This window comes from Microcebus murinus, chromosome 17 (genome assembly GCF_040939455.1).
Source record: "Microcebus murinus isolate Inina chromosome 17, M.murinus_Inina_mat1.0, whole genome shotgun sequence".
In the NCBI taxonomy this organism is placed as follows: Eukaryota; Metazoa; Chordata; class Mammalia; order Primates; family Cheirogaleidae; genus Microcebus; species Microcebus murinus.
Window position 1 is genome coordinate 250,184 of NC_134120.1, and position 25,289 is coordinate 275,472.

Genomic DNA, 25,289 nt, shown 5'->3' on the forward strand with positions numbered 1-25,289 from the left:
GGAGTCTAGAAGTCCCAAGATCAAGGTTCCAGCTGATTTGGTTTCTGGCGACGGCTCCCTTCCTGGCTTGGGGATGGCCGCCTTCTCACTGCGTCCTTACCAGGCCCTCCCTCGGTGCAAGGGAGGGAGACCAGGCAGGCTCTCTGGTGTCTCCTACACGGGCACCATTCCTGTCAGTTCAGGGCCCACCTTTATGACCTCACATAGCTTTAATTACCTCTGTAGAGGCCCCAACTCCAAATACAGACATACTGGGGTTACGCCTTCAACTCAGAATTTTGGGAAGACATAAGCATTCATTCAGTCCATAATATGTATACATTGTAGTAAGTTCATTCACACATGATTTTAGTAACTTTTTTCACTGGTGCTTTGTGATCACAACATAGTTGAATTCATAGTGATTTAGTCTCTGTTCCAAGTTTATCTCGTGCATCTACTGTCTACCTTCCCCTGAGCTAAGTGCTTTGCAAGCAATTTTCTCAAATCCTTACAACCACCTACAAGGTAGATATTTTGCAGACAGGAAAATTAAAGCTTATAGTTCCCCAAGTTAACAACCAGCAACGGAGAATACAAACTTGAAACCTAGGTCTGTGTAGCTACTGAGCCTTGCTTGCTTCATCTGCTGTTTCATGTTGCTTTTATCAAGGTGGAAGTAAGTAGTGGTTCCTGCTTCCCATCTTCCCAGGATGGCTTTTAGGCAAAATCCAGAAATTAGTTATGGCAGCTAACACAGAGGCAGTGCCCCTAGGTTCAGACTAGAGTAAGTAATCAACTTCCTAGAGAAACTGGTACGTGTACACAAAGAGACAGGCAAGGATATTGCAGCATTATTTGGAAACACTACTAGTCAAATACTAATAGAAGATGGATCATCAAAGGACTATTACAGAGCAGTTAGAAACTGAACCAGAGCCACACCTGTCGACAGGTGAATCTCACACCACAGAACAGAAAAGCAAGAGGAGGAGCAGGCCACATCCAGAATGGTGTCACTTACATAATGTTTTTGTTATTTTTTTTTTGAGACAGAGTCTCACTTTATTGCCCAGGCTAGAGTGAGTGCCGTGGTGTCAGCCTAGCTCACAGCAACCTCAATCTCCTGGGCTCAAGCAATCCTCCTGCCTCAGCCTCCCGAGTAGCTGGGACTACAGGCATGTGCCACCATGCCTGGCTAATTTTTTCTATATATATTAGTTGGCCAATTAATTTCTTTCTATTTATAGCAGAGACAGGGTCCCACTCTTGCTCAGGCTGGTTTTGAATTCCTGACCTCGAGCAATCCGCCCGCCTCGGCCTCCCAGAGACATAATGTTTTAAGATATTCAGAATAAAGGTCTGAAATGTTAAAACTTGAGGTCACCTATGTTTGCTGTAGGCGTCCCAGGGGCCTCTTTGTGCCTGCACTGATCTCGCACAGAGGGGAGCTTGAGACACACACTACACAACCAGCGCATCCACGTGTAAGCCCACCCTGACAGACCACACGCCAAGTTGAAGTGTGGGCGATCTGTGGCCTCACCAGTTTTCTTTTCCTCTCTTTTTTTTAGGGACGGGGTCTTGCTCTTGCTCAGCCTGGTCTCCAACTCCTGAGCTCAAGTGATCCTCCGGCTTCAGCCTCCCAGAGTGCTAGGATTACAGGCGTGAGCCACCAGCCTGGCAGTCACTGAGTTTCTTACCTGAAAGTTCATGTGATAATTGGGCAGAAACCCAGAGTGGACACATGTTGGGGATTTGCTTCACGTGTGGGTGCTGTTTTGAATAGATTTCCCTGCGTCACTTTTATTAATGGATTTTAAAATGGGTCTGATCTTCGCACTCTGGCATTTTTACATTCATCCTCAAAAGTTATAGAAGGAATGCCCACAGTATCCTGTCGAGGTTCGTGTTGCCTTGGACGGTCTCTGGTGCTCTACTAAGGACACGGAGCTGGTCTTCCCGCGGTCACTGCTGGTCCACACCCTCCAGCCCTCAGGAAAGTGGCCGTGCTCTCACGGGCCACAAACAGAAAGCATCAAGTAAAAGAGGGCAAAGTATTTTGAAACTCTTGAACGCATTAATTCCAGACAATTTGAGCAGTTTCTGGTTGGCAGGGCTGTGCCAGCGCTGGGCACGCAGTGGTGAGCGGAGTGCATGCGGCAGCCGCCTGGGGAGGACGGTCCCAGGTCACAGCTGTGATGCCCACGTGGCCCCTGCGGTCACGCAGAGCTGCGGTCGCCGGCCTTTTTGGCGACAGGGACTGGTTCCTGGAGGGCAATTTTTCTGCGGGGGTTAGGGGGATGGTTCGGGCGCGCTGCATTTATGGTGCACTTTGTTTCTACCGTCACTACCTTGTAGCGCATGGGGAAGCGGTGGAACCGCCCGCTGTGGCGCAGCCTCTGCGGACCAGGAGTGTCTGCGGCGGCTCCCGGCGCCGGGCCCTCGCCCGCCGTGCGTGCTCCTGCGGCTGGCGCGGCCGCTGGTGTGGGTTCGGTTCGGGTTCGGGTTGGGGGCTGCGAGCGGTGGGCAGCGGCTGTGGCCAGGTGGGGCTGCGCTCGCCCGCCGTGCGCGCTCTTGCGGCCGCTGGTGTAGGTTCGGGTTCGGGTTCGGGTTGGGGGCTGCGGGCGGTGGGCAGCGGCTGTGGCCAGGTGGGGCTGCGCTCGCCCGCCGTGCGCGCTCCTCCCGATGCGCGGGCGGCGCAGGGTTGGGGACCGCGGACAGAGGACAGCAGGCCCAGACGGGTTCAGGGAGGGGTCCCCAGGAAACCATGTCAGGCTGCAGATTTAAAGGGGCGAGCTAAGAGTGTGAGGGACTTGCTTTCCAGAAGGGGGCCCGCTGGGCCTGCCTGGGAACCGGGGCGCGCAGTCAGTGCTGCGGGGCTCTGGGCTGCGGGAGCCTTCGCCCTGGGAATGAGGGTAACAGGACCAGGCTCCAGTTCTGGGAAGATCTTTCTGACCCTAGTGTAGAAGAAGGTTTGGAGGGGAGAGAGTTAGGCGTCTCCAGTGCTGGAGTGGACGCGGTGGCGCCTGTAGTCCCAGTGACTTAAGAGGATCGCTTGAGCCCAGGAGGAGCTCAAGTCCAACCTGGGTAGCATCGCAAAACCCATCTTTAAGAAAAATAAAATGAAAGTCTGTGGTGATACATCAAGCAAGAGACATGGTTGAAGTGGAGATGTTACAAGTTTAATATATAGCTTGGTTTGCATGTTAAATAAGAAGTATATTCTGATAAAGGAAGTTGTGTGTTTTCACTTAAAATTTGAAAATTTAAAACTTCAGAAAATTGCAACCAGACTACTTTATTTGACCCTTTGTTATAGCTTTATGTTTTCTCAAGTTTCATAACTTTGTGTTCAATGAGTTTTAAATTATAGGTATATTAATATTGCATTTGATATTGAATTAGCTCCATTTTACTTATTCTATGAGTAAACTGCATTCTACATAAATTTTGTATTGACTTTAGGGATATACAACTTTAAACAATGAATATTAAAGTAGAACAAGAGTGTTTAACCCATGTAAATTTGTCTATTTCTCAGCAGGGCATGGTGGCTCACTCCTGTAATCCTAGCACTCTGGGAGGCCAAGGCGGGAGGATAGCTCAAGCTCAGGAGTTCGAAACCAGCCTGAGCAAGAGTGAGACCCCTGTCTCTACTAAAAATAGAAAGAAATTAATTGGCCAACTAAAAATATATAGAAAAAATTAGCCAGGCATGGTGGCACATGCCTGTAGTCCCAGCTACCCAGGAGGCTGAGGCAGGAGGATTGCTTGAGCCCAGGAGTTTGAGGTTGCTGTGAGCTAGGCTGATGCCATGGCACTCTAGCCCGGGCAGCAGAGTGAGACTCTGTCTCAAAAATAAATAAATAAATAAATTTGTCTATTTCTCTTTTCCTTATGAAAACTTGCAGAGCTTCTTACATATTTGTAATTTTCCAAGTTGGTAGAAAACAGCAATCACTTATAAAAATGTCAGGAAGATGTTTAAACAGGTACTGATACTATATAAAGCCAAATGATTTCCTTAAAGGTGGGTGTCTGTGGTTTACACGGATATTTGAGATGTTAGATGGCAGCCTATAAAGGAGATCAACTTAGAACTTTATTTATAAAGAAGTTAGTGTATATTTTTACAGTCTGAAAGTTTTTATTTTAGTTAATAATTAATTGAAGCTTTCTTTTCTATTAATACTTAATTTCTTTAAAATACTGGGTTTATAATCTGTGTTCTGTGTTACTGATGAGGATTCAAATCTGTTTGGTTTACTTCAACTCAAATATCTACTGTAGCTTCTACTAAAATTACAATTACAGCTAAAATTACAATTACAATTATGCTTTGAGATTCGTCACAGAATCAAATGGAACTATTATGATTTTAAACCACCAAGAATATTGAATTTAAATGATGCAATTTTATTAATGAAGCTTTGCGTTGGCTGTTTGGGACGCTGCTGTTTGGAGTGTCCAAGGTGCTTCCTCCCCAGATGCGTGTGGCTGGATGCCCTGCCCTCCATCCGGCTGCTGACCCTATGAAGTACACAGAGACCTCCTGGGCACTTGCTCATCCTGGCATCATTTACAACAGCGTGAAAGTGGAAAATAACCTCTATGTCCAAGAGGCTAGTTAACACTTAAGCTAAATAGTTTAAATTATTACAGCCCTAAGATAGAATATTAGGCAGCCAAAGAAAAAAGTGTGCATGAAATTTTCACAAGGAAGAAATGTTTATGATTAAGTGAAAAGAAAACAGGATACTACATTATAAGCAATATGATCAGCTATAAATTTGTATGCATAGAAAATGTTAACAGTGGTTAATTGGTAGAATTATGAGTGATTTTGCATTTTTCAATTTTTTTAATTAAATTTTTGTAGAGACGCAGTCTCCCCATGTTGTCCAGGCTGGTCTGGAACTCCTGGGCTCAAGCGATCCTCCCACCTTGGCCTCCCAAAATGCTAGGATTACAGGCATAAGCCACCATGCCTGTCTTAATTTTGAGTTTTGTATGAATACGATTTAATATACACAGGTATTTTTTTTAAAGAGAGACTATAATTGACTTGTTTTTAAGGTAATAATAGCTGTGTTTTATTTTGGCTTGGAGAGGAGTGAATTGAAAAGTAATCTTGAATGGTAATCCTTTCCTTAGCAATTACTTCTACAGGGTGGAGTGGGTGAAGGGTTAACCTCAGGACTCAGGAAAGCTCTGTTTGGTAAAAACAACAGCAATAACAACAAACGCCAATAAAAGGTAAGATTCATGAAGGATAACTGGTTTCTTTTAGGAAGTAAAGACTGAATTTCTCAATCACTTTTTTTTTTTTTTTTTTTTTTTTTTTTTTTTTAGCCAGAGTCTCACTCTGTTGCCCAGGCTAGAGTGAGTGCCATGGCATCAGCCTACCTCACAGCAACCTCAAACTCCTGGGCTCAAGCAATCCTTCTGCCTCAGCCTCCCGAGTAGCTGGGACTACAGGCATGCACCACCATGCCCGGCTAATTTTTTCTATGTATTTTTAGTGTCCAATTTCTTTCTATTTTTAGTAGAGATGGGGTCTTGCTCTTGCTCAGGCTGGTTTTGAACTCCTGACCTTGAGCGATCCGCCTGCCTCGGCCTCCCAGAGTGCTAGGATTACAGTGTTTTCTTATTTTTATTAATAGTTTGGTTTGATTTGACTTGGTTTGGAGTTTTTTGAGTCTTATTTAGTTTGGAGAACAATTGCTGTGAGAATCTATTTGGACTAGACATATTAAAATGAGTCTTTCTAAAAAGCATGTGACTAGAAATGAGCTGGAATGCAGCTTCTGTTGGAAAACTGCTTATGATCTTTTTTAAAAAAGATCTGTATAGAATTTTAATTTGGAAAAATATTTGAACTAATATAGCTATATGCTTTTCATCCACAGTGCGTAAATACTAGGTATGCATTGAGAAATATTCTGTTATTTACAACCATCTTTGGTGAGTGCTTTGTCACCTCTGAATTATATTCTTCCTTCATTGTCTTTGTTCCTTTATTCTCTTATTTTACTAAAATGAATTTTTAAATTAAATGCAGAAAATCAGAATCGTATTACATAGATTATTACTCAAAGTAGAGTTTTCCTTTTATTACAGTTTCAAGTGACTTGTCTAATAACATCTTCAGGTCTGTAAGAAAAAATATGGAGAGAAGTAATGGTTGATTTATATACCAATTAAAGTACAATTAAATAAATCCAAATCCAAAGTTTTCAATAAAGTACCTTAATTTCCCATATTAAAACATTTTTGTACAGAAATATTCAGAATACAGAAAAACATAAATGTTAAATGATTTTCCTTTTAGTCAAAGGGGAGTCGATGTGGATTGAAACTCAAAATGAATCAACGGGGTGCACCCTCCAAACGAGAAAACATTACATCATGTTGGTGATTCTCCGTTACCATCTAACCATCAAGATTTTCCAGGAAATCATACTTTGCCAATAGTATGTCACCTATTTGCATTTTATTATTTTTTTATTCTTTCTTATTTTGTACTTTAAATAAATGCAGAAAAAGTATTACAGACATTGTAGTTTATTGGGGAGGCTGATAAAATGTCAACTCTATCAGGATGCAGGACAGCTTTTAACATTTCAGGATAACGGACTCTTCTCCCCAACAGAAGCACAATTTTAGGTCTTTGCAGAATCCCCTGAAATCCACTCTACCCTCCCATAACCAACTCACAGACTGATCCAGACAGATTTAAACTTACTTTTTTTTGGTCTTTCTTTTAATTTAAAAGGCATTTTGAGCTTTGTTTTTTAAATTTTTTTCAGCTTTTAAATAAACTTCTAGATATCTTTCTCTCATGCTGCCTTTATGGCTGTATGTGCATCAAAAAAGTGAAGTTTTGACAATGACTTAACCATTTAATTGATGGCTAATAATTAATTATGTCTTAATCTAATTTGAAACAGCCAGCTGGACCCTGGGCAGTTCATCCTCATTCTAGTAGTTGCCGGACTGCTACCCGTGCCTTTCCCTGTGCTAGGCCAGGTTTATGTGGGCCCTGCCCTCAAGCCCTTGGCTTTGGGTGGATGGGTGCCTGGGCCTCAAGAGATCTGGAATTTGATGTGGGAGGGTGAAGGCTTAGAATCCAGGCAGCCTGGAGAAGGCTGCTTCTGGGCAGGTGGGACCTGTTCGAGCTGAACAGGTAAAGCTCTGTTTTTTCACTTTGCAGATGAAAGTTTAGAGACCCTCCCCTTTGATGTTTTGCAGCTTCTGTTTAGAGGACACAGTTTACAGTGATCTTATTTACCAGAATACCAGCTTTAGATATTAATAGGTCACTGATCAGTGAACTAGCTCTGATTGAACAGGATAATTTGCCAGCTGATTTAGGATAACCATTCTCAGTAAACAAATTGTTTACTGAGAATTTAATTTGTTTAAATTGTTCAATTAAAATATGTTTGCATATTCAGAATATTATAATATTCGTGAATGCTTTAATAAAACAAAGTTATATATCTCCATATATGTTACATGGACGTAAATCCAGTCTACTACCCGAAACTCAGTATTTATGTGCATCTTCAAGGATAAGTGTGAAATTCCACCAGAAAGGGAACGTTCCCATTGCAGGTGGCCAGGGTGGGGTCCTCAGGACCAGTCATGGAATGTGTCAGGGCTTCATGTACACATGAATCCTTTTTAAACGGTTACATGAACATGTAATCTCAAAAAGAAACTACCAGTTCTGTAGTTAACTTGTTATGATTTGTGTGTTTTGATTGAAGACTAACTTAAGGGGAAGAGTGAAAATAAAATCTGATTTTTAAATAATACAGTTTTTCATTTTAAATGTGTACTTTTTAAGGAATTATGACAGAATGTTTTAGTTAGTCTATTTAGAAAAGGGCATTTGGGAATATCTTTTATTATTTCTAGAGATTTTCATGTAGCACAGAGGCAATAATTCTCATAGTGAACAAATATGGGATTATATTTTTCAGGGTGAAAGCAATCAAAAGATATGTGAAAGGTAACAATGACCTTACCATTTGTTCTTTAATAGAGTTTTCAATCCCAGCTTGCACCATTAAGTCATTTACATTCTTCTGCAAGTCCTCAATGCGATGCCCCATTTCTTCCAGTACAATGTTGAGGAGAACTGCATGTGTAGAATGGGAGCCCCGAGAAGCCAAAGACACCCTCGAAGACCCTCCCTCCAATTGCATCTGCTCTTCCTGGGTACTCATGAAATGCCATGGCAGATGCACCCTGCAAAATGAGGGCCTCCGAGGCAGCCGTAATGTGGGTGCATGTCAGCTACTTTCCCCGAGTTTTCTTGGTGTGTACCTTTAACCACTGAACTGTGAGCTCGGTTGTGAAAAGTGGGCTCCCCTTGCTTGGACGTAGATTTGCGGATATGAGGCCGTCTGGTATGTTTTAGCCAAACTCTAAGCATGTAAATATAATAGTAGAAATAAACTTATTTTTTATAAATGGGGAGGGCGGGGGCGGGGCTCTTGCTTTGTTGCCCAGGCTGGCCTCAGACTCCTGGGCCCAAGCCGTCCTCCTGCCTTGGTCTCCGGAGTTAGCTGGGCCTACTGTACATAGTATTCCTTGTAATCTATACTTGCCATGCCAAATGTGTGGTATTGCTGGTCACACAGGAAGTAAAACCTGCTAGGAGAGAATGGTAATTCACAACCAGGATGCCACACAAAATGTCAAAGGTAAGTACTGGGAAATCTTAGGCAGACAATCATCTACCGACAGCAGACAGCAAAAAGATGCTCCAAGGCCGGGCGTGGTGGCTCACGCCTGTAATCCTAGCACTCTGGGAGGCCAAGGTGGGTGGATTGCTTGAGGTTGGGAGTTCGAAATCAGCCTGAGCAAGACTCTGTCTCTACTAAAAATAGAAAGAAATTAATTGACCAACTAAAAATATATATACAAAAAATTAGCCGGGCATGGTGGCACATGCCTGTGGTCCCAGCTACTTGGGAAGCTGAGGCAGGAGGATTGCTTGAGCCCAGGAGTTTGAGGCTGCTGTGAGCTAGGCTGACGCCACGGCACTCACTCTAGCCTGGGCAACAAAGTGAAACTCTGTCTCAAAAAAAAAAAGATGCTCCAAGACAGTTTAGCAGTGGGAAAGCACTGCAGCATTTGTGAAAGATAGAAAAGGATATTTCTGATGGTTAATGTTGCAGTCAGAGCTTGAAAATGTTCTTGAAGTTCCTGAATCAGATTTTCTGCCTGAAAAAATGAAACAAAAGGCAACTGAATATAACATTTACTACTAGTGTACGGCACTTTAAGTATGTTGGAATAGACTCGTCCACAAATGGTCCTCTGACTTTTGACAAAGGCGCCAAAGCCTTTCGGTTTAGCGGAAGAAGGAACTCTTCCCAACAGATAGAGCCGCGTGCAAGCCGAGTTAGGGAGAGGCCTGGCCTCCCTCACCTGGCCGCGGGGAACCAGACCGGCACCTGACAGACAGAGGCGACCTGGGTAACTTGGGTTCCTCAAGGCCCCTCCAGGTGACCGGAAGTCGCCGCAGCCTCTCAGAGTGGGGCTCTCTTACACTTCCGCGGATCTATTGGCTGGCATTGGAGCCGCGAAAGCGCACCAGGCGGTGCGGGAATCTCGCTAAGTCGCCAACAGCGAGTCGTGTCGCGTTCACAGACCCTGGGCGGTTTCCCAGCTGGGCGCGGACCGCCTGCGTCTGCGTGACCGCGGATTAGTCTGCGCCTCCTAACGCGCCCTGCAGAGCCCACGCCTCTTCCTCGGGACTAGTGTCCCCGGTCTGGAACTCGGGCGGGGCGAGCGGGGAGGCTCCCGCACCCACCCCGCAGACCCCGGCAGGGAGGGCGGGGAGACGCGAGGAAGGAGGAAGCGGGTGGAGGAGGGGATGCGGGAACCGAGGCACTCACCGCGTCCCGCACCCACCCCGCAGACCCAGGCAGGGAGGGCGGGGAGACGCGAGAAAGGAGGAAGTGGGTGGAGGAGGGGATGCGGGAACAGGCACTCACCGCGTCCCGCACCCACCCCGCAGACCCAGGCAGGGAGGGCGGGGAGACGCGAGGAAGGAGGAAGCGGGTGGAGGAGGGGATGCGGGAACCGAGGCACTCACCGCGTCCCGCACCCACCCCGCAGACCCAGGCAGGGAGGGCGGGGAGACGCGAGAAAGGAGGAAGTGGGTGGAGGAGGGGATGCGGGAACAGGCACTCACCGCGTCCCGCACCCACCCCGCAGACCCAGGCAGGGAGGGCGGGGAGACGCGAGGATGGAGGAAGCGGGTGGAGGAGGGGATGCGGGAACAGGCACTCACCGCGTCCCGAAGCACGGCCCCGCCGGGGGTTTCTGGGCCCCGCGTGTCCATGTGGCTGCAGGCCAGAGCGTGGGGCCCGGGGCGTGAGGTCCAGTCCCGCGTGGTAGCGGCTCCCCGCTTGGCCCCTTTGCAGCCCGCAGCCAGGCTGCCTGGCGGGACACTGCACCCGCGGGACCCTGCACCTGCGGGACCCTGCACCTCGGGACGTGGCACCTGCAGGACCCTACACCTGCCGGACGCTGCACCTGCGGGACCCTGCACCCGCGGGCCCCCTAACACCTTCGGGACCCTGCACCTGGGGGACGCTGCACCTGCGGGACGCTGCACCTGCGGGACGCGGCACCCGCGGGACCCTGCACCTGCGGGATGCTGCACCTGCGCGGAGGCCGGCGCCGGGCGGGAGCGGCTCCTGGGCGGGGCGCGGTGTCCTGCGGTCAGAGAAGCAGGCGGTCGCCAGGGGAGCCGGGGCTGCTACTGTTGTAGTTGTGGTAAAGGAGACATGACAGAAGTCACCATCTTAACGCCAGGTGCGCAGTCCAGCGGCATGAGCACGCACACTGCGGCGCAACCGAGCCGCGGCTGTCTCCAGGCTTCCATCCTCCCAACCCGGGCTCGCCCCCGCCAAACGCGGACCCCTCCCCCAGCCCCTGGCACCACCACCTGCCTTTTCTCCGCACAACCTGTGTTCAAGCGGCGCTGCCGCCTCTCTAACCTGCGACCTGGAGGCTCAGGGCGATCTGGGGCCACCCAGCCCCAAACACGCCACCGCCTGGGCGGTCAATTTGCCGCCTCTCCACTCTGCTGTTTCTGCAGATGTCAACTTTAGAACGGCTGTGGCCATTCCTGACCCCCCACCCCCAACACACACCTCCGTGTGTCTCTGGAAGCCAGACCCCAGGGTCCTTCCCGTCTCAGACTCGAGTGGTGGCTCGTGGGCCGCCTGGGGTGACCGGCCTCCCAGGCCCCTGTGCTCAGCAGTTACCTGTTTTGTTCACACGTCTGTTCGCTCTCGGGCTTGGAGCTCTGTGGGAGCAAAGCAGAGTCTCCGGGTTACGCCGGCAGCCGGGGAGCCCAGCCCAGTGAGGACTCGTTCCCCAGGGTTGCTGAATGTGTGCACAGGTAAAACAAGGCCAGGCACGCGCACACCGCCGTCCTCGGGAGCACGGAATCAAAGCCACAGTGAGATCCCACTTCGCAGCCACAGGGACGGCTAGAATTAGACAAGAACAGTGTTGGACGGTGTGGGAATGACGCTCACCCACACACAGCTGGTGGGATGTGGCGCAGGGCGGCTGCTGGGCTGGTCCTCAGAGAGCTCAGCAGAGTGAGCGGTGACCCAGCCACTCCACCCCTGGGGGACGCCCAGGGACACAACAACATGGCATTGTCACCCCTCGGCAGACGTGCTTTTGTGCGATGGCGAGTCTCAGCCGTAAACAGGAAGGAACCCTGACACACGCTGCAACAGGGGTGAACGTGGTGCAGACACCAGCGGCAAAAGGACAGGCAGTGTGACTCCGTGTGCACGAAGCGTCCAGAGCAGGCAAAGCCATGGAGACAGAAAGCAGGCGGGAGAGTGGCAGGGACTGCCCAAGAGGCCAGGGATTTCTTTGGGGGGGCGGACAAACAATGTTCTAGAATTAGATTTTGGTGAGAGTTGCACAACCCTGGGAACACACTAAAACCCAATGATTTGTTCCCTTAAATGGGTGGATTTTATGATACATGAACTGTATCTCAAAGCTATTAAAATGATAATTTTTTAAAAGCATGGCCATTTTGCCAGTTCTTGTGTCCTTTTGGCGTCTTCCTCTTTTTCCCTTCTCTGAGAGGGGCTGAGATGGGAACAGTTGCAACAGACTCTGGGCGCTCAGGGAAAGGCAGGCTGAGCTGCCGCCCAAGGATGGCTCAGGGGCGAGGAATCCTGTCAGACCGCTTCTGGTTTCTCTTTGAAGGCTGAGGCTGCTGAGGAGGAGGCGGAGGGTGGGGAGGAGAGGGTGCAGCCAGCCCTGTGCCCAGGAAGTCGGCTGCTTGGCATGAGGGCAGTGAGTCCACGTTTCCGTCTGAAAGACGCTTTGGTTGCAAGGACCAGAACTCACGCGAGCTAACTCAAGGAAAACAGGAAATTATTCAGGAGCGAGACAAGGCAAAGAGCTGAGATGGCCAGCCTTCAGCCCTACCAGACTCTCTGGAGAATGTTCTAGTCTCCGGAGATGGGAGGAGCCGGACATAGGTGGCTGGGACTTGGGTGGGGTCCTTCTTCAGCCCACAGGCATGAAACCTGTCAGACGGCCTTCCTTCTTTCCTTACTTCCAGAAGGTCCTGGCACCTCCCCTCCTTTATTCTGAGAGCACTGAGACCAGGCTTTACTCCAGGGACAGCTGGCACTGCCGGCCCTGCACCAGCTGATTTTCAGGGACAGGGGTGCAGAGCAAACAGGATGCACGAGGGTGCGAGGCCGCTCCCTGGCTGGCCCACTGCTTTTCACATGGCTCAGGAGCCACATGGCTCAGATGCCACCAGCTGACCAGTAATAAAGCACTCCTGACATCCACACCAGGGAAGGCACACCTGAGCAGGGACTCTGGAGGGCCCACGAGCACCCCGTGGTGCTGGCCACCTTCAGGTGCTGGCCAGCTGCAGGGTGTCGGCCCACAGGCTCCCCGTGGCACGCTTTTCCCATTGCAGACAACGTAACAGCAGGTGCCCAGCCTGCCCCTAGCAGCCTGGAGCCAGCACTGCCGACAGGAAGAGCCCCATCTCGGCCTGCACGTGCCTTGGCCACCAGGCAAGGCTCGCACAAGCCGTCCCTCCAGCCTCAGGTCCCTTCAGGGCAGGCCTCCAGAGCAGCCTGAGCAGGACAGCCCCAGGCCCCACCAGGGCAGGCTCGCAGGTCTGGGCAGACGACAAGGGACTGCCTGGAACAAAGCTCCTGCTGGATGTGATGGAGATGACCCAGCCCCATCCTTCAGGAAACAGCTCCAGGATGCCTGGCAGGCCCAAGGCAGCAGGCAGTCCCACAGTGGGGCCCAGTATCCCTCATTCTTAGAGCAAGGGAGGCTCAGATCACTGTCATGGGAGGTCAGGGAGCTGGGCCAGAAGTTGAGTGATGTGACTGAGACCCTGAGTGAATGGTCTATCTTATAAAGCCTGACTTGACTTTCTCTGGCATAAAAGTACATCTTCCCAGCCAGGCACAGTGGCTCATGCCTATAATCTCAGCGCATTGTGGGGCTGAGGTGAGAGGATCACTTGAGGCCAGGAGTTCAAGACCAGCAACATAGCAAGATCCAGTCTCTACAAAAAGTTAAAAGATTAACCGGGCATGGTGGCTCGTGCCTGCAGTCCCAGCTACTCAGGAAGCTGAGGCAGGAGGATCTCTCAAGCTCAGGAGTTTGAGGCTGCACTGAGCTGTGATGATGACACTGCACTCCAGCAACTGGATATCCACAAGCCAGAGAAGGAAGCTGCGCTTCCCTTATATCACGTCTAAAAATTAACTCAAAATGGACCAAATACCTAAACATAGGAGCCAAAACTGTAAAACTCTTAGAAAAAGACATAGGAGAAAAGCTTCATTATATCAGATTTGGCCATTATATTTTGGATATGACACCAAAAGCACAGGCCACAACAATAAAAATAGATAAACTGGACTTCCTGAAGATTAAAATTTTTGTGCATCAAAGGACACTACCAACAGAGTGAAAAGGCAGCCCACAGAATAGGAAGAGATACTTGCAAATCATATCTCTGATAAGGAACTGGTGTCCAGAATATATAAAGTGCTTCTACAACTTAACAACAATAAAACCAACCTGATTCAAACATTCGGAAAGAGCCAAGTGTAGTGGCTGACGCCTGTAATCCCTGCACTTTGGGGAGCCAAGGTGGGAGGATCACTTGAGGCCAGGAGTTGAGAGACCAACCTGTTCAACAAAACACTTTAAAAATTATTTGGGCAAGGTGGTTCCAGGCTGTAGTTCCAGCTACTTGGGAGGCTGAGGCAGGAGGATCAATTGAGCCCAGGAGTTGGAGGTTACAGTGAGCTATGATTACGCCACTGCACTCCAGCCTGCGTGACAGAGCAAGACCCTATATAAAATAAGATAAAAGACATAAAATAAAAAATAAAATATTAAATTAGATTTAAAAATGGAAAGGACGTGAATAGACGTTTCTCCAAAGAAGATATAGAAATGGCCAATAAACACATGAAAAGATGTTCAACATCCCTAGTCATCCAGGAAATGCAAATCAAAACCACAATGAGATACCATTTGCTATGGTTTGAATGAGTCCTCCAAAGTTCGTGTGTTGGAAATTCAATCCCCAATGCAGCAATGTTGAGAAGTGGGGCCTTTAAGAGGTGATTAGGCTGTGGGTGCTCTGCCCGCAAGAGTGGATTCATGCCCTTATTGTGGACGTGGATTAGGTATCATGGGAATGGGTTCCTGATCAGAGGATGAGTTTGGTCTCTCTCGCTCCCTCTCTTTCTCTCTCTCACACTCTCTTGCCCTTCCGCCTTCTGCCATGGGAGGACATAGCAAGGAGGCCTCGCCAGATGCCAGCCCTTCAATCTTGGACTTCTAGGCCTCCAAAACTGTAAGAAATATATCTCTGTTCTTTATAAATTACACAGCCCAGGCCGGGCACAGTGGCTCACGCCTATAATCCTAGCTCTCTGGGAGGCCGAGGCGGGCGGATCGTTTGAGTTCAGGAGTTCGAAACCAGCCTGAGCAAGAGCGAGACCCCGTCTCTACTATAAATAGAAAGAAATTAATTGGCCAACTAATATATATAGAAAAAATTAGCCAGGCATGGTGGCGCATGCCTGTAGTCCCAGCTACTCGAGAGGCTGAGGCAGCAGGATTGCTTGAGCCAGGAGTTTGAGGTTGCTGTGAGCTAGGCTGACGCCACGGCACTCACTCTAGCCTGGGCAACAAAGTGAGACTCTGTCTCAAAAATAAATAAATAAAATAAAAATAGATAAAATAAATTACACAGCCTTGAGTATTCTGTTATGGCAACACAGGCAACAAGTGTTGGCCATGATGTGGAGAAATCAGACCCCTATACATTGCTGGTGGGAATGTAAAATGGGGCAGCTGCTATGGAAAAACAGTCTGGCAGTGCCTAAAAAAATTAAATATGGAATGACCATATGATCCAGCAATCCCACTTCTGGGTATAGATCTGAAAGAACTGAAATCAGGGGCTGGAACACATATTTGCACACCCATGTTCACAGCAGCCAGCAGGTGGAAGCAGCCGGAGTGTCCACTGACAGACGAACGGATAAACAGAATGTGATCTGTACACACAAGGTGATACTACCAAGCCCTAGGAAATTCTGGTGTGCTGCAACGTGGATGAACTTTGAAGTCATTTTGCTAAATAAAATAAGCCAGTTACAAAAGGACAAATACTGTTTGACTCCACTTATATGAGGTCCCTAAAGTCGCCAAATTCATAGAGACAGACAGTAGAATGGTGGTGCTAGGGCCTGGGGAGGGGCATGGGGAGTTCGAGTTTAATGGGTGCAGAGTTTCCGTCTGGGAAGAGGAACAATTTTGGAGATGATGGGATGTTGCACTCAATGTGAGTGTCCTCGATGCCTCAGAAGTGTGGACTTAATAATAGTGAAAATGGTAAATGTTACGTTATGTATACTTCACCACAATAATGTTATTTTAAGTACACTTTCCCAGCTTCAAACCCTAGGCTAAGAATTCCAGGACCTGGGAAACCCTTGGTTATCTTTGGCTCTCCCATTGTTATTTATTTATTTATTTATTTATTTATTTATTTATTTTTGAGACAGAGTCTCATTCTGTTGCCCGGGCTAGAGTGCCATAGCATCAGCCTAGCTCACAGCAACCTCAAACTTCTGGGCTCAAGCAATCCTCCTGCCTCAGCCTCCCGAGTAGCTGGGACTCCAGCCATGAGCCACCATGCCCGGCTCATTTTTTCTATGTATTTTTAGTTGGCCAATTAATTTCTTTCTATCTTTAGTACAGACGGGATCTCACTCTTGCTCAGGCTGGTCTTGAACTCCAGAGCTTGAACTATCTGCCCGCCTCGGCCTCCTAGAGTGCTAGGATTACAGGCATGAGCCACCGCGCCTGGCCCCATTGTATTTTTTTAATATATGCTTGATCTTTCTCAACTACAATCTCCTTGGCTCAGTGGGAACTCAGAAACTCTCTGCTAACCCTGAGAACCCAATCTCTGCTGGGGAAATAGGATCTGTCATTCTACACCTAGCACCTGGTTGGTTTTTCAACTACAGTGCCCAGTTAGGGATCAAATTCTTGGTCCTGCCTGCATGGGAGACAAACACATTGATATGGAAGTGAGAATAGGGAAACACAGTTTGTTAAGGACATTAAATTTCAGGAACTATGTTCAGGGGAAAATCCTCTAATACAATACATTGAGTTTGTTGTTGAAAGGCAATCTTTATTTCCATTGTACAGAATACAAGTTTAATAAAAACTAAAGTAAAATCTATTTATAAGGTATTGTCAATCAATATTCAGACAATTGTCTTATATTTAATTTTAAGGAAAATTTCCATCTAAAAAGAATTTTTAAAGAGTCTTCCTCCCACACCTCTGATGATGAATAATAAAATCCAGGGTACAACTATATATTGCCAGGTTTGTCCATAACTTTCTCCATTTCTCTAAACCAGGAGTGGCGAACTTGCCATGTTGGAGGCTGCATTCATTTAGCTGTAATCAAATAAGGCTGCATTCAAGAAACTTCCATTAGATATACTTAAAAATGGTACGTTATTTCGCAAAAGCCTAACTACTATGTACTTATTCACAATTTCAAAAAATGAAAACTATTTGTTAATTTTTAAGTTAACTAACCTTTCAGTGACTTTGTTGTGTTGGAAGGCTTGTGAACATTTGGTTGCAGGATGGAGGTCCGCAGTGTCAGCTGATCCTCTAGATGGGTGTCCATCATTCGTGACCTTAAGGGCATCTGACTTGGGTTGGGCAGGAGAATGTAGATTCGCAGCAGTAAGTGGTTGAAAAGCAAGAAAGTATTTTTCGGGCATGTTGCCAAAGCCGTGGGTATTCTACTGCATTTTTCCATATTTCAATTGCATCTTTTTTAGCATCAAACAATGACTTTTTATTTATTTATTTATTTATTTATTTATTTATTTATTTATTTATTTATGTTGAGACAGAGTCTCACTCTGTCGCCTGGGCTAGAGTGCCATGGCATCAGCCTAGCTCACAGCAACCTCAAAATGCTGGGCTCAGCCTCCTGAGTAGCTGGGACTACAGGCATGCTACAGGCATGCGCCACCATGCCTGGCTAATTTTTTCTATATATTTTTAGTTGTCCAATTAATTTCTTTATATATTTAGTAGAGATGGGGTCTCTTGCTCAGGCTGGTTTTGAACTCCTGACCTTGAGGGATCCTTCTGACTCAGCCCCCTAGAGTGCTAGGATTACAGAGACGTGAGCCATCGCACATGGCCCAAACTCAATCAATTCCGTCTGTAGTTCTTCAGGTGCCAGGTGATATCTACTAGGTGAGGCTGAAATGCCAATTTGAGTGTGATGTCATGATTCTCAAAGTCAGTGAGCCTTTCATTGTATTCTTTAATTAATAGCTCTTTAATAACAGCCGAGTATTCTTCAAATGATTCACATACACCATCCTGCTCATCAGTGACCTTTGCTGGCTGGGGAAAATGTTCATCTACAATTTCCTTTTGAAGAAAAAGTGTTTTGAAAACAGTAGTTTTCAAAATGCTTGGATTTTTTTTTTTTTTTTTTTTTTGAGACAGAGTCTCACTCTGTTGCCCAGGCTAGAGCGAGTGCGGCGGCATCAGCCTAGCTCACAGCAACTTCAATCTCCTGGGCGCAAGAGATCCTACTGCCTCAGCCTCCCGAGTAGCTGGGACTACAGGCATGCGCCACCATGCCCGCCTAATTTTTTGTATATATATTTTTAGTTGATCAATTAATTTCTTTCCATTTATAGTAGAGATGGGGTCTCGCTCTTGCTCAGGCTGGTTTAGAACTCCTGACCTCGAGCAATCCATCTGCCTTAGCCTCCCAGAGTGCTGGGATTACAAGTGTGAGCCACCACGCCCAGCCTGGATTTTTTTGCCACATATCATATGTAGACTTAGTTTTACCTTGCAAAGAAATATTCAGGTTGTTTGGATTTGACATGGTATCACACAGAAATGCTTTATTTCTATAGAAATCTTTCAGGCTGGGTGTGGTTGCTCACACCTATAATCTTAGCACTCTGGGTGGCTAAGGCGGGAGGATCGCTTGAGTTCAGGAGCTCGAAACCAGCCTGAGCAAGAATGAGACCCTGTTTCTACCAAAAAGGAAAAAAAAAAAACCAACCGGGCATTATGGCATGTGCCTGTGGTCCCAGCTACCCAGGAGGCTGAGGCAGAAGGCTTGCTTAGAGCCCAGGAGTTGGAGGTTGCTGTGAGCTGCAATGATGCCACCGCATTCTGCCTAGGGTGACAGATGAGACCATCTCAACAACAACAATAAAATTTTTTTTCAATAATTCACATTGCTGGGCCAGGCACAGGGGCTCATGCCTGTAATCCTAGCACTCTGGGAGGCTGAGGCAGGTGGATCCCTCAAGGTAAGGAGTTTGAAACCAGCCTGAGCAAGAGTGAGACCCTGTCTCTACTAAAAATAGAGAAAGAAATTAATTGGTCAACTAAAAAAAAAAAATAAATATATATGTATATATATATATATGGAGAGAGAGAGAGAGAAAATTAGCCGGGCATGGTGGCGGGTGCCTGTAGTCCCAGTTACTTGGGAGGCTGAGGCAGCAGGATTGCTTGAGCCCAGGAGTCTGAGGTTGCTGTGAGCTAGGCTGACGCCACGGCACTCGCACTCTAGCCAGGGCAACAGAGTGAGACTATCTCAAAAAAAAAAAAAAAATTCACATTGCTGATTCTGTTTTTCATAAAAGTTATCTGTTCTTGCCGGGCGCGGTGGCTCACGCCTGTAATCCTAGCTCTTGGGAGGCCGAGGCGGGCGGATTGCTCAAGGTCAGGAGTTCAAAACCAGCCTGAGCAAGAGCGAGACCCCGTCTCTACTATAAATAGAAAGAAATTAATTGGCCAACTGATATATATATAAAAAATTAGCCGGGCATGGTGGCGCATGCCTGTAGTCCCAGCTACTCGGGAGGCTGAGGCAGAAGGATCGCTCGAGCCCAGGAGTTTGAGGTTGCTGTGAGCTAGGCTGACGCCACGGCACTCACTCTAGCCTGGACAACAAACCGAGACTCTGTCTCAAAAAAAAAAAAAAAAAAGTTATCTGTTCTTGCAGAGACAAAATTTTGGCTAAACCTGTCTCTGCAATAGCCAAGATGCTTTAGAATGGTACCGCAAATCCACATGGAACACGTCACGGTTCAACTTTAGCATGTTACGGAACTGAGGACGCCATGTTGCAGCTGCCTCGTCATATTTTCCTGAATCTCATCGACGGTCTGAAATCTTTTCTCTTTCAAAGGTGATTTTAGTTTTGGGGAAAGCCAGAAGTCGCAGGGGGACATATCTGGGCTGTAGGGGCTGAGTCACCTGGGTGATTTGATGTTTCACCAGAAAGCTCTGCATGAGAGGTGACGCCTGGGCGGCGTGCTGTTGTGAGGAAGCTGCCAATCATCGGTTGCCCTCGGCTGCAGCCATTTTTGTCGCATTGCATCTCTCAGCCGAGGAAGAACATTCAGGTAGCACTTCTTATTAACTTTATGGCCTGGAGGAGCGCGCTCGTGATGGACAACACCTTCCCAATCCAAAAACAGTCAACGTGGGCCTGATCTTGCTGTGACTTTGCTGAGCCTTCTTCGGGCATGGAGAACCGGGAGACTTCCATTGGGACGACTGGGCCATGGTTTCCGGATCACGGCACAGACCCACGATTCATTTCTGGTTACGACCTTCTTTAGAGGAGATCTGGCTCGCAGGTAGCGGTTTGAAGTGAGTCATTAGCAAATGCGGCAGGAAGTTCCTTCTGCTCTGGTAGCAGAAGCCGCAGGACACATTTTGCCGAGATACATTTCATGCCGAGATCCTCAGCCTTCTGGGTAGCTGGGACTACAGGCATGGGCCACCACACTTGGCTAATTGTTCTTTTTGGTAGAGATGGGGTCTTGCTGTGTTGCCCAGACTGGTCTCAAACTCCAGGGCTCAGGCAATCCTCCCACCTTGGCCTCCCAACATGCTGGGATTACAGGCGTGACCTACCATGCCCGGCCCCAATTTTTTTTTTTCAGACAGAGTCTCACTTTGTTGCCCAGGCTAGAGTGAGTGCTGTGGCATCAGCCTAGCTCACAGCAACCTCAATCTCCTGGGCTCAAGCAATCCTACTGCCTCAGCCTCCCGAGTAGCTGGGACTACAGGCATGTGCCACTATGCCCGGCTAATTTTTTCTATACATATTAGTTGGCCAATTAATTTCTTTCTATTTTTAGTAGAGATGGGGTCTCGCTCTTGCTCAGGCTGATTTCAAACTCCTGAGCTTGAGCAATCCGCCCGCCTCGGCCTCCCAGAGTGCTAGGATTACAGGTGTGAGCCACTGCGCCCGGCCGTTCTTCAAGATTTTCTCATTGTTTTTGGTTCAATTCAGTTGGAATATGTATGACAAGCCTAGGTATGTTTTTTGTTTTGTTTTGCTTTATTTTTTTGTCATTTGTCCTGCTTGATGTCTGTGTTTCCTGGATCTACAGTTGGTGGCTGTCACTGATTTTGCAATGTCCTCACCATTCTGCCAAATCTTTCACACCGCCCGCCCCTCTGGTGCTCCTGTTGCCCTGGTTACATCCCTTTGCCTTGTTCCTGGGTGGTCTGTTGTGGTGTTGATCCATCTTTTGTTCTCCTTGCACTTCAGTTTGGAAAGTTTCTATTGACACATCTTCACTCCCGATTCTGTCCTTTGTTCTGTAATGTCAGCGCATGAACCTGGGACAGCTTTCCTTACTTCTGCTCACGGCCCTGATTTCCACCATTTTCTTTTGATTCTGTCCTGTTGTTTCTACCCCGACATTGCCCATCTTGTCCTGCGAGTTGCCTACTTCTCCATCAAAACCAGTTCACCCAGCAGCTTCTGCCGTGGCGAGTGGTCTCAGGTGCTGTGTCTCCCTGGGTGTGCCTGTCTCCTAAGGCCGCAGGGCACCAGCTGTCCTGCCCCAGTTCTCTGCTCCTGGTTGGCAGTTTCCACGGCTCTTTTTGCCAGAGGGATGGGAGTGACGACTGCCAAGCACCTTCCACGCGGGAGCCGGTGCTGGGAGTTCTCCACTGCCGCGCGGCAGAGCCCAATTACTGGCGTGGCTTTTCCATTAAGTCTCCTTCCCAGGTTTCCTTCAGAGCCTGGGCGAGGGGCCTGCAGCCCTCTGCTAGTGTCCCAGCTCTCAGGACCAAGGTCCCTCCTGTTCACTTTCCATTTCAGAAGCACCGTTCATCGGGCAGCTTCAGAAAGGGCTCCCGGTGTGTTTGTGCTCACGGAACACCCTGCGGCGTGGGGCGGAGAGCCCAGTGACTTTCTCCTGATGAACAGAGCTCTGCCTCCTCCTGAGGGTCTTCTCGGTCACTCGCTTTGGGCTTCTGTGTTGATTTCCAGTCAGCGGCTCCCGTAACAAATGACTGTGAACTAGGTGGCTTAAAATAACAGGAGTTTATTCCCTTAGGGTTCTGGAGGCCAGAAGTCTGACGTCAGTTTCACTGGGCTGAAGTCAAGGTGTTGGCAGGGCCACGATCCCCCAGAGGCTACTAGGGGAATTGGTTCCTTGTTGCTTCCAGCCTCGGGTGGCTGCCAGCACTCCTTGGCTTGTGGCCTCATCATTCCAGCCTCCAAGGCCACGTCCTCAGATCGCTCCACCTGGCCTGCCCTTCCCTGTGCCTTCACATTTCCTTCTTCCTCTTATGAAGATTCACGTGACTGTGTTTATGGCCCACCCGGGTAATCCAAGGTGGATCAATTTAATCTCATCTGGAAAACATTTTTTCTGCATATGGTGACAGTCACAGGTTTCTGGGATTAGGACGTGACACCCTTGGGGGCTGTTTGCCTGCCCTGCGTGCTCGGCCTCTTCTGTCCGGGAGGGCTGAAGGCCATGCAGCCGGCATGCTGGACTTTCTGACCTCATAGACTGGAGGCTCCGACCCCGGAGGGGTGGCGTTCAAAGGGTGCAAACCCGCTCTGCAGTCATCAGCTCACCCCACTGCGGCCCTCTGGGGTGAGGTTCTGTACGGAGTATGCAAGGTTGTACCCCCTAGTGGGACTGCTGGAGGCACAACCTGGCGCCCCGTGGGCGGCAGCAGGCCGCAAGCCGGCCACCAGCTTGCCCAAGCGCTCCACATTCTCTTACACACATTCGGGACCAATGAGGTGAGATGCCCCATTGGGTCGGGAGGGAAGCCGTGGCCTTACTGCAGCCCCAGGAGGGAGAGAATGGAACAGCTTTAGAGCTGGGAGGAGGATGTGGCCAGGCGGGAACGCCCACTTTCTCTCTCCCAGCCCTGCTGCAGCTGTCTTCTGCAAGTGTTTTTATTTACCTACCCGTCCCAGGGTGAGCCGCTCTGAACAGCGCTGCCTCAGAGGCAGCGGGGAGGTGGAGGGGTGTGGGCACCCTGCGTTTCATCTAGGGGCCTCCGCACAACCTCAGGACGGTGGGGGGGGGGGTTGCTCTTGGTCAGGCCATAACGGTTCTTACGATTTCCCACAAAACCAGCAAGGCAGGAGGCAGGAGGCCAGGCCGGGTGGACTGGGGAGAAGAGGATGCGGGCTCCCCTCATCAGCCCGTCCCTCCTTGCAGTCCCCAAGCAGAGCCTGGGTGATATGAGGGCATGCTGCACACAGACCCTCAGGGCTCGCAGCCCGTCTTTTCTGCCCTGGAGCCTCACCTGCTGGGGGGGCCAGACTGGGCAGCCAGGCCTGGCTGGGAGGGCCCACAGTGGAGCCCGTTTCCTGAGGGCCTTCCCTCTGTCCCTTGCTCAGGTGACAGACTCAGGAATTCTCTGTTTTTCTGTAAAGGGCCACCCTAGTGGTTCACCTCACAGAATTGTGTGGTTGAGGTAAGGCCTGTGGAACTCTTAGCAAGCATTGGCCAGCATTTCTTCAATACCAACGTACCCAACAAGCTCCCGCGGTGGTAGTGGCCCATCCTGGGTGCTGCTGCTCTTGGGGTACTTGCTTTGGAACAGAGACACAGGTAGGGTGGGCTTTCTGGTTTCCAGGGATGCCCCTGGCCTCCCTGGAGATCTGTCAACCACCTTCGGGGGTAGAAGCTGCCTCTTGACACAGCAAACTCCCAGTCAGGCTCTGCAGGTCTCCCGGGTCAGGACCGAGCTGGACAGGCTCCTCCACACAGCAAATGGGCACAAACGCTCCTGGAATCCGCGGGGCGCCCTGCGCTCAGGTGACGCCGCTAGGGGCACGTCTCAGCCTGGCGTCCTCCTCCGCCCCAGGACCGCGCCCTCCCCATCCCGGGACCCCTCCCTCCCCATCCCGGGACGGACCCCGCCCTCCCCATCCCGGGACCCCGCCCTCCCCATCCCAGGACTCAGTCGTCCCCATCCCGGGACCCCGGCCTCCCATCCCGGGACCGCGCCCTCCCCATCCCAGGACCCCTCCCTCCCCATCCCGGGACGGACCCCGCCCTCCCCATCCCGGGACCCCGCCCTCCCCATCCCAGGACTCAGTCGTCCCCATCCCGGGACCCCGGCCTCCCCATCCCGGGACCGCGCCCTCCCCATCCCGGGACCCCGCCCTGCCCATCCCGGGACCCCGCCCTCCCCATCCCGGGACCCCGCCCTCCCCATCCCAGGACTCAGTCGTCCCCATCCCGGGACCCCGGCCTCCCCATCCCGGGACCGCGCCCTCCCCATCCCGGGACCCCGCCCTCCCCATCCCGGGACCCCGCCCTCCCCATCCCGGGACCCCGCCCTGCCCATCCCGGGACCGCGCCCGGCCCATCCCGGGACCCCGCCCTCCCATCCCGGGACCGCGCCCTGCCCATCCCGGGACCGCGCCCGGCCCATCCCGGGACCCCGCCCTCCCCATCCCGGGACCGCGCCCTGCCCATCCCGGGACCCCGCCCTGCCCATCCCGGGACCCCGCCCTCCCCATCCCGGGACCCCGCCCTGCCCATCCCGGGACCCCGCCCTCCCCATCCCGGGACCCCGCCCTGCCCATCCCGGGACCCCGCCCTCCCCATCCCGGGACCCCGCCCTCCCCATCCCGGGACCCCGCCCTGCCCATCCCGGGACCCCGCCCTCCCCATCCCGGGACCCCGCCCTGCCCATCCCGGGACCCCCCCCTCCCCATCCCGGGACCCCGCCCTGCCCATCCCGGGACCGCGTCCTGCCCATCCCGGGACCGCGCCCTGCCCATCCCGGGACCCCGCCCTGCCCATCCTGGGACCGCGTCCTGCCCATCCCGGGACCGCGCCCTGCCCATCCCGGGACCGCGCCCTGCCCATCCCGGGACCCCGCCCTCCCCATCCCGGGACCGCGTTTTCCGCTCTCGAAGGCCGCGCGCCGCGTCTACACGAGCCCTCGGTCGTCGGGATAGCTGGAGACGGGTCCACACGGGCGCCTGGCCTGAGGATGCGATTCGACCAGGCAGGTATTTTGTGACCCAGGCCGACGAGGCCCTGCGCCCAAAAGTCGCCACCGCCCCTGCCGGGTCTGGGTGCCCCGCCCGCCCTGCCCGCGCACTCTAGGACCCAGCGGCGCCGCTCCGCCGTCCCGGGTGGGCGGGGCTCCGGCCATTGTGACGTCACGCGGGCGGGGCTGCCCGGCACCGGCGCGGACGAGCGGAGCGCGCGCGGGTAAGGGGCGCACGGGCCCGCCCGCCCGGCCTTTCCCGGGGTCCATGCAGGGCGGCCCCGGGACCCAGGACGCCCGGCCAGGGCACGCGTCACGGCTCCCCCGCCCCCGCCGTGCCTGCCCCGCCGGCCCGCGGCCCCCCTCCGGGC

General features: G+C 50.6%; 2 protein-coding genes across 3 annotated transcripts in view; one reads left to right on the top strand and one right to left on the bottom strand.

The window, feature by feature from the left end:
* Positions 1 to 6,067: 6,067 nt before the first annotated feature.
* HSBP1L1 (heat shock factor binding protein 1 like 1) lies at positions 6,068 to 10,762 on the bottom strand. The gene is made up of 4 exons (XM_075993781.1): positions 10,295 to 10,762; positions 9,153 to 9,219; positions 8,016 to 8,110; positions 6,068 to 6,135 (listed from the first exon to the last, which is right to left on the bottom strand). The coding sequence occupies exons 1-4, from the start codon at positions 10,343 to 10,345 to the stop codon at positions 6,130 to 6,132; spliced, it is 219 nt and encodes a 72-aa protein (XP_075849896.1). The 5' UTR covers positions 10,346 to 10,762; the 3' UTR covers positions 6,068 to 6,129.
* A 14,324-nt stretch (positions 10,763 to 25,086) lies between these two features.
* SLC66A2 (solute carrier family 66 member 2) overlaps positions 25,087 to 25,289 on the top strand; it is a 36,018-nt gene continuing 35,815 nt past the window's right edge. For both annotated transcript variants that reach the window (XM_020282232.2, XM_075993782.1), the window contains exon 1: positions 25,087 to 25,142. The gene's annotated coding sequence lies outside the window, so the exon portion shown is untranslated. The remainder of the gene's footprint in view (positions 25,143 to 25,289) is intronic.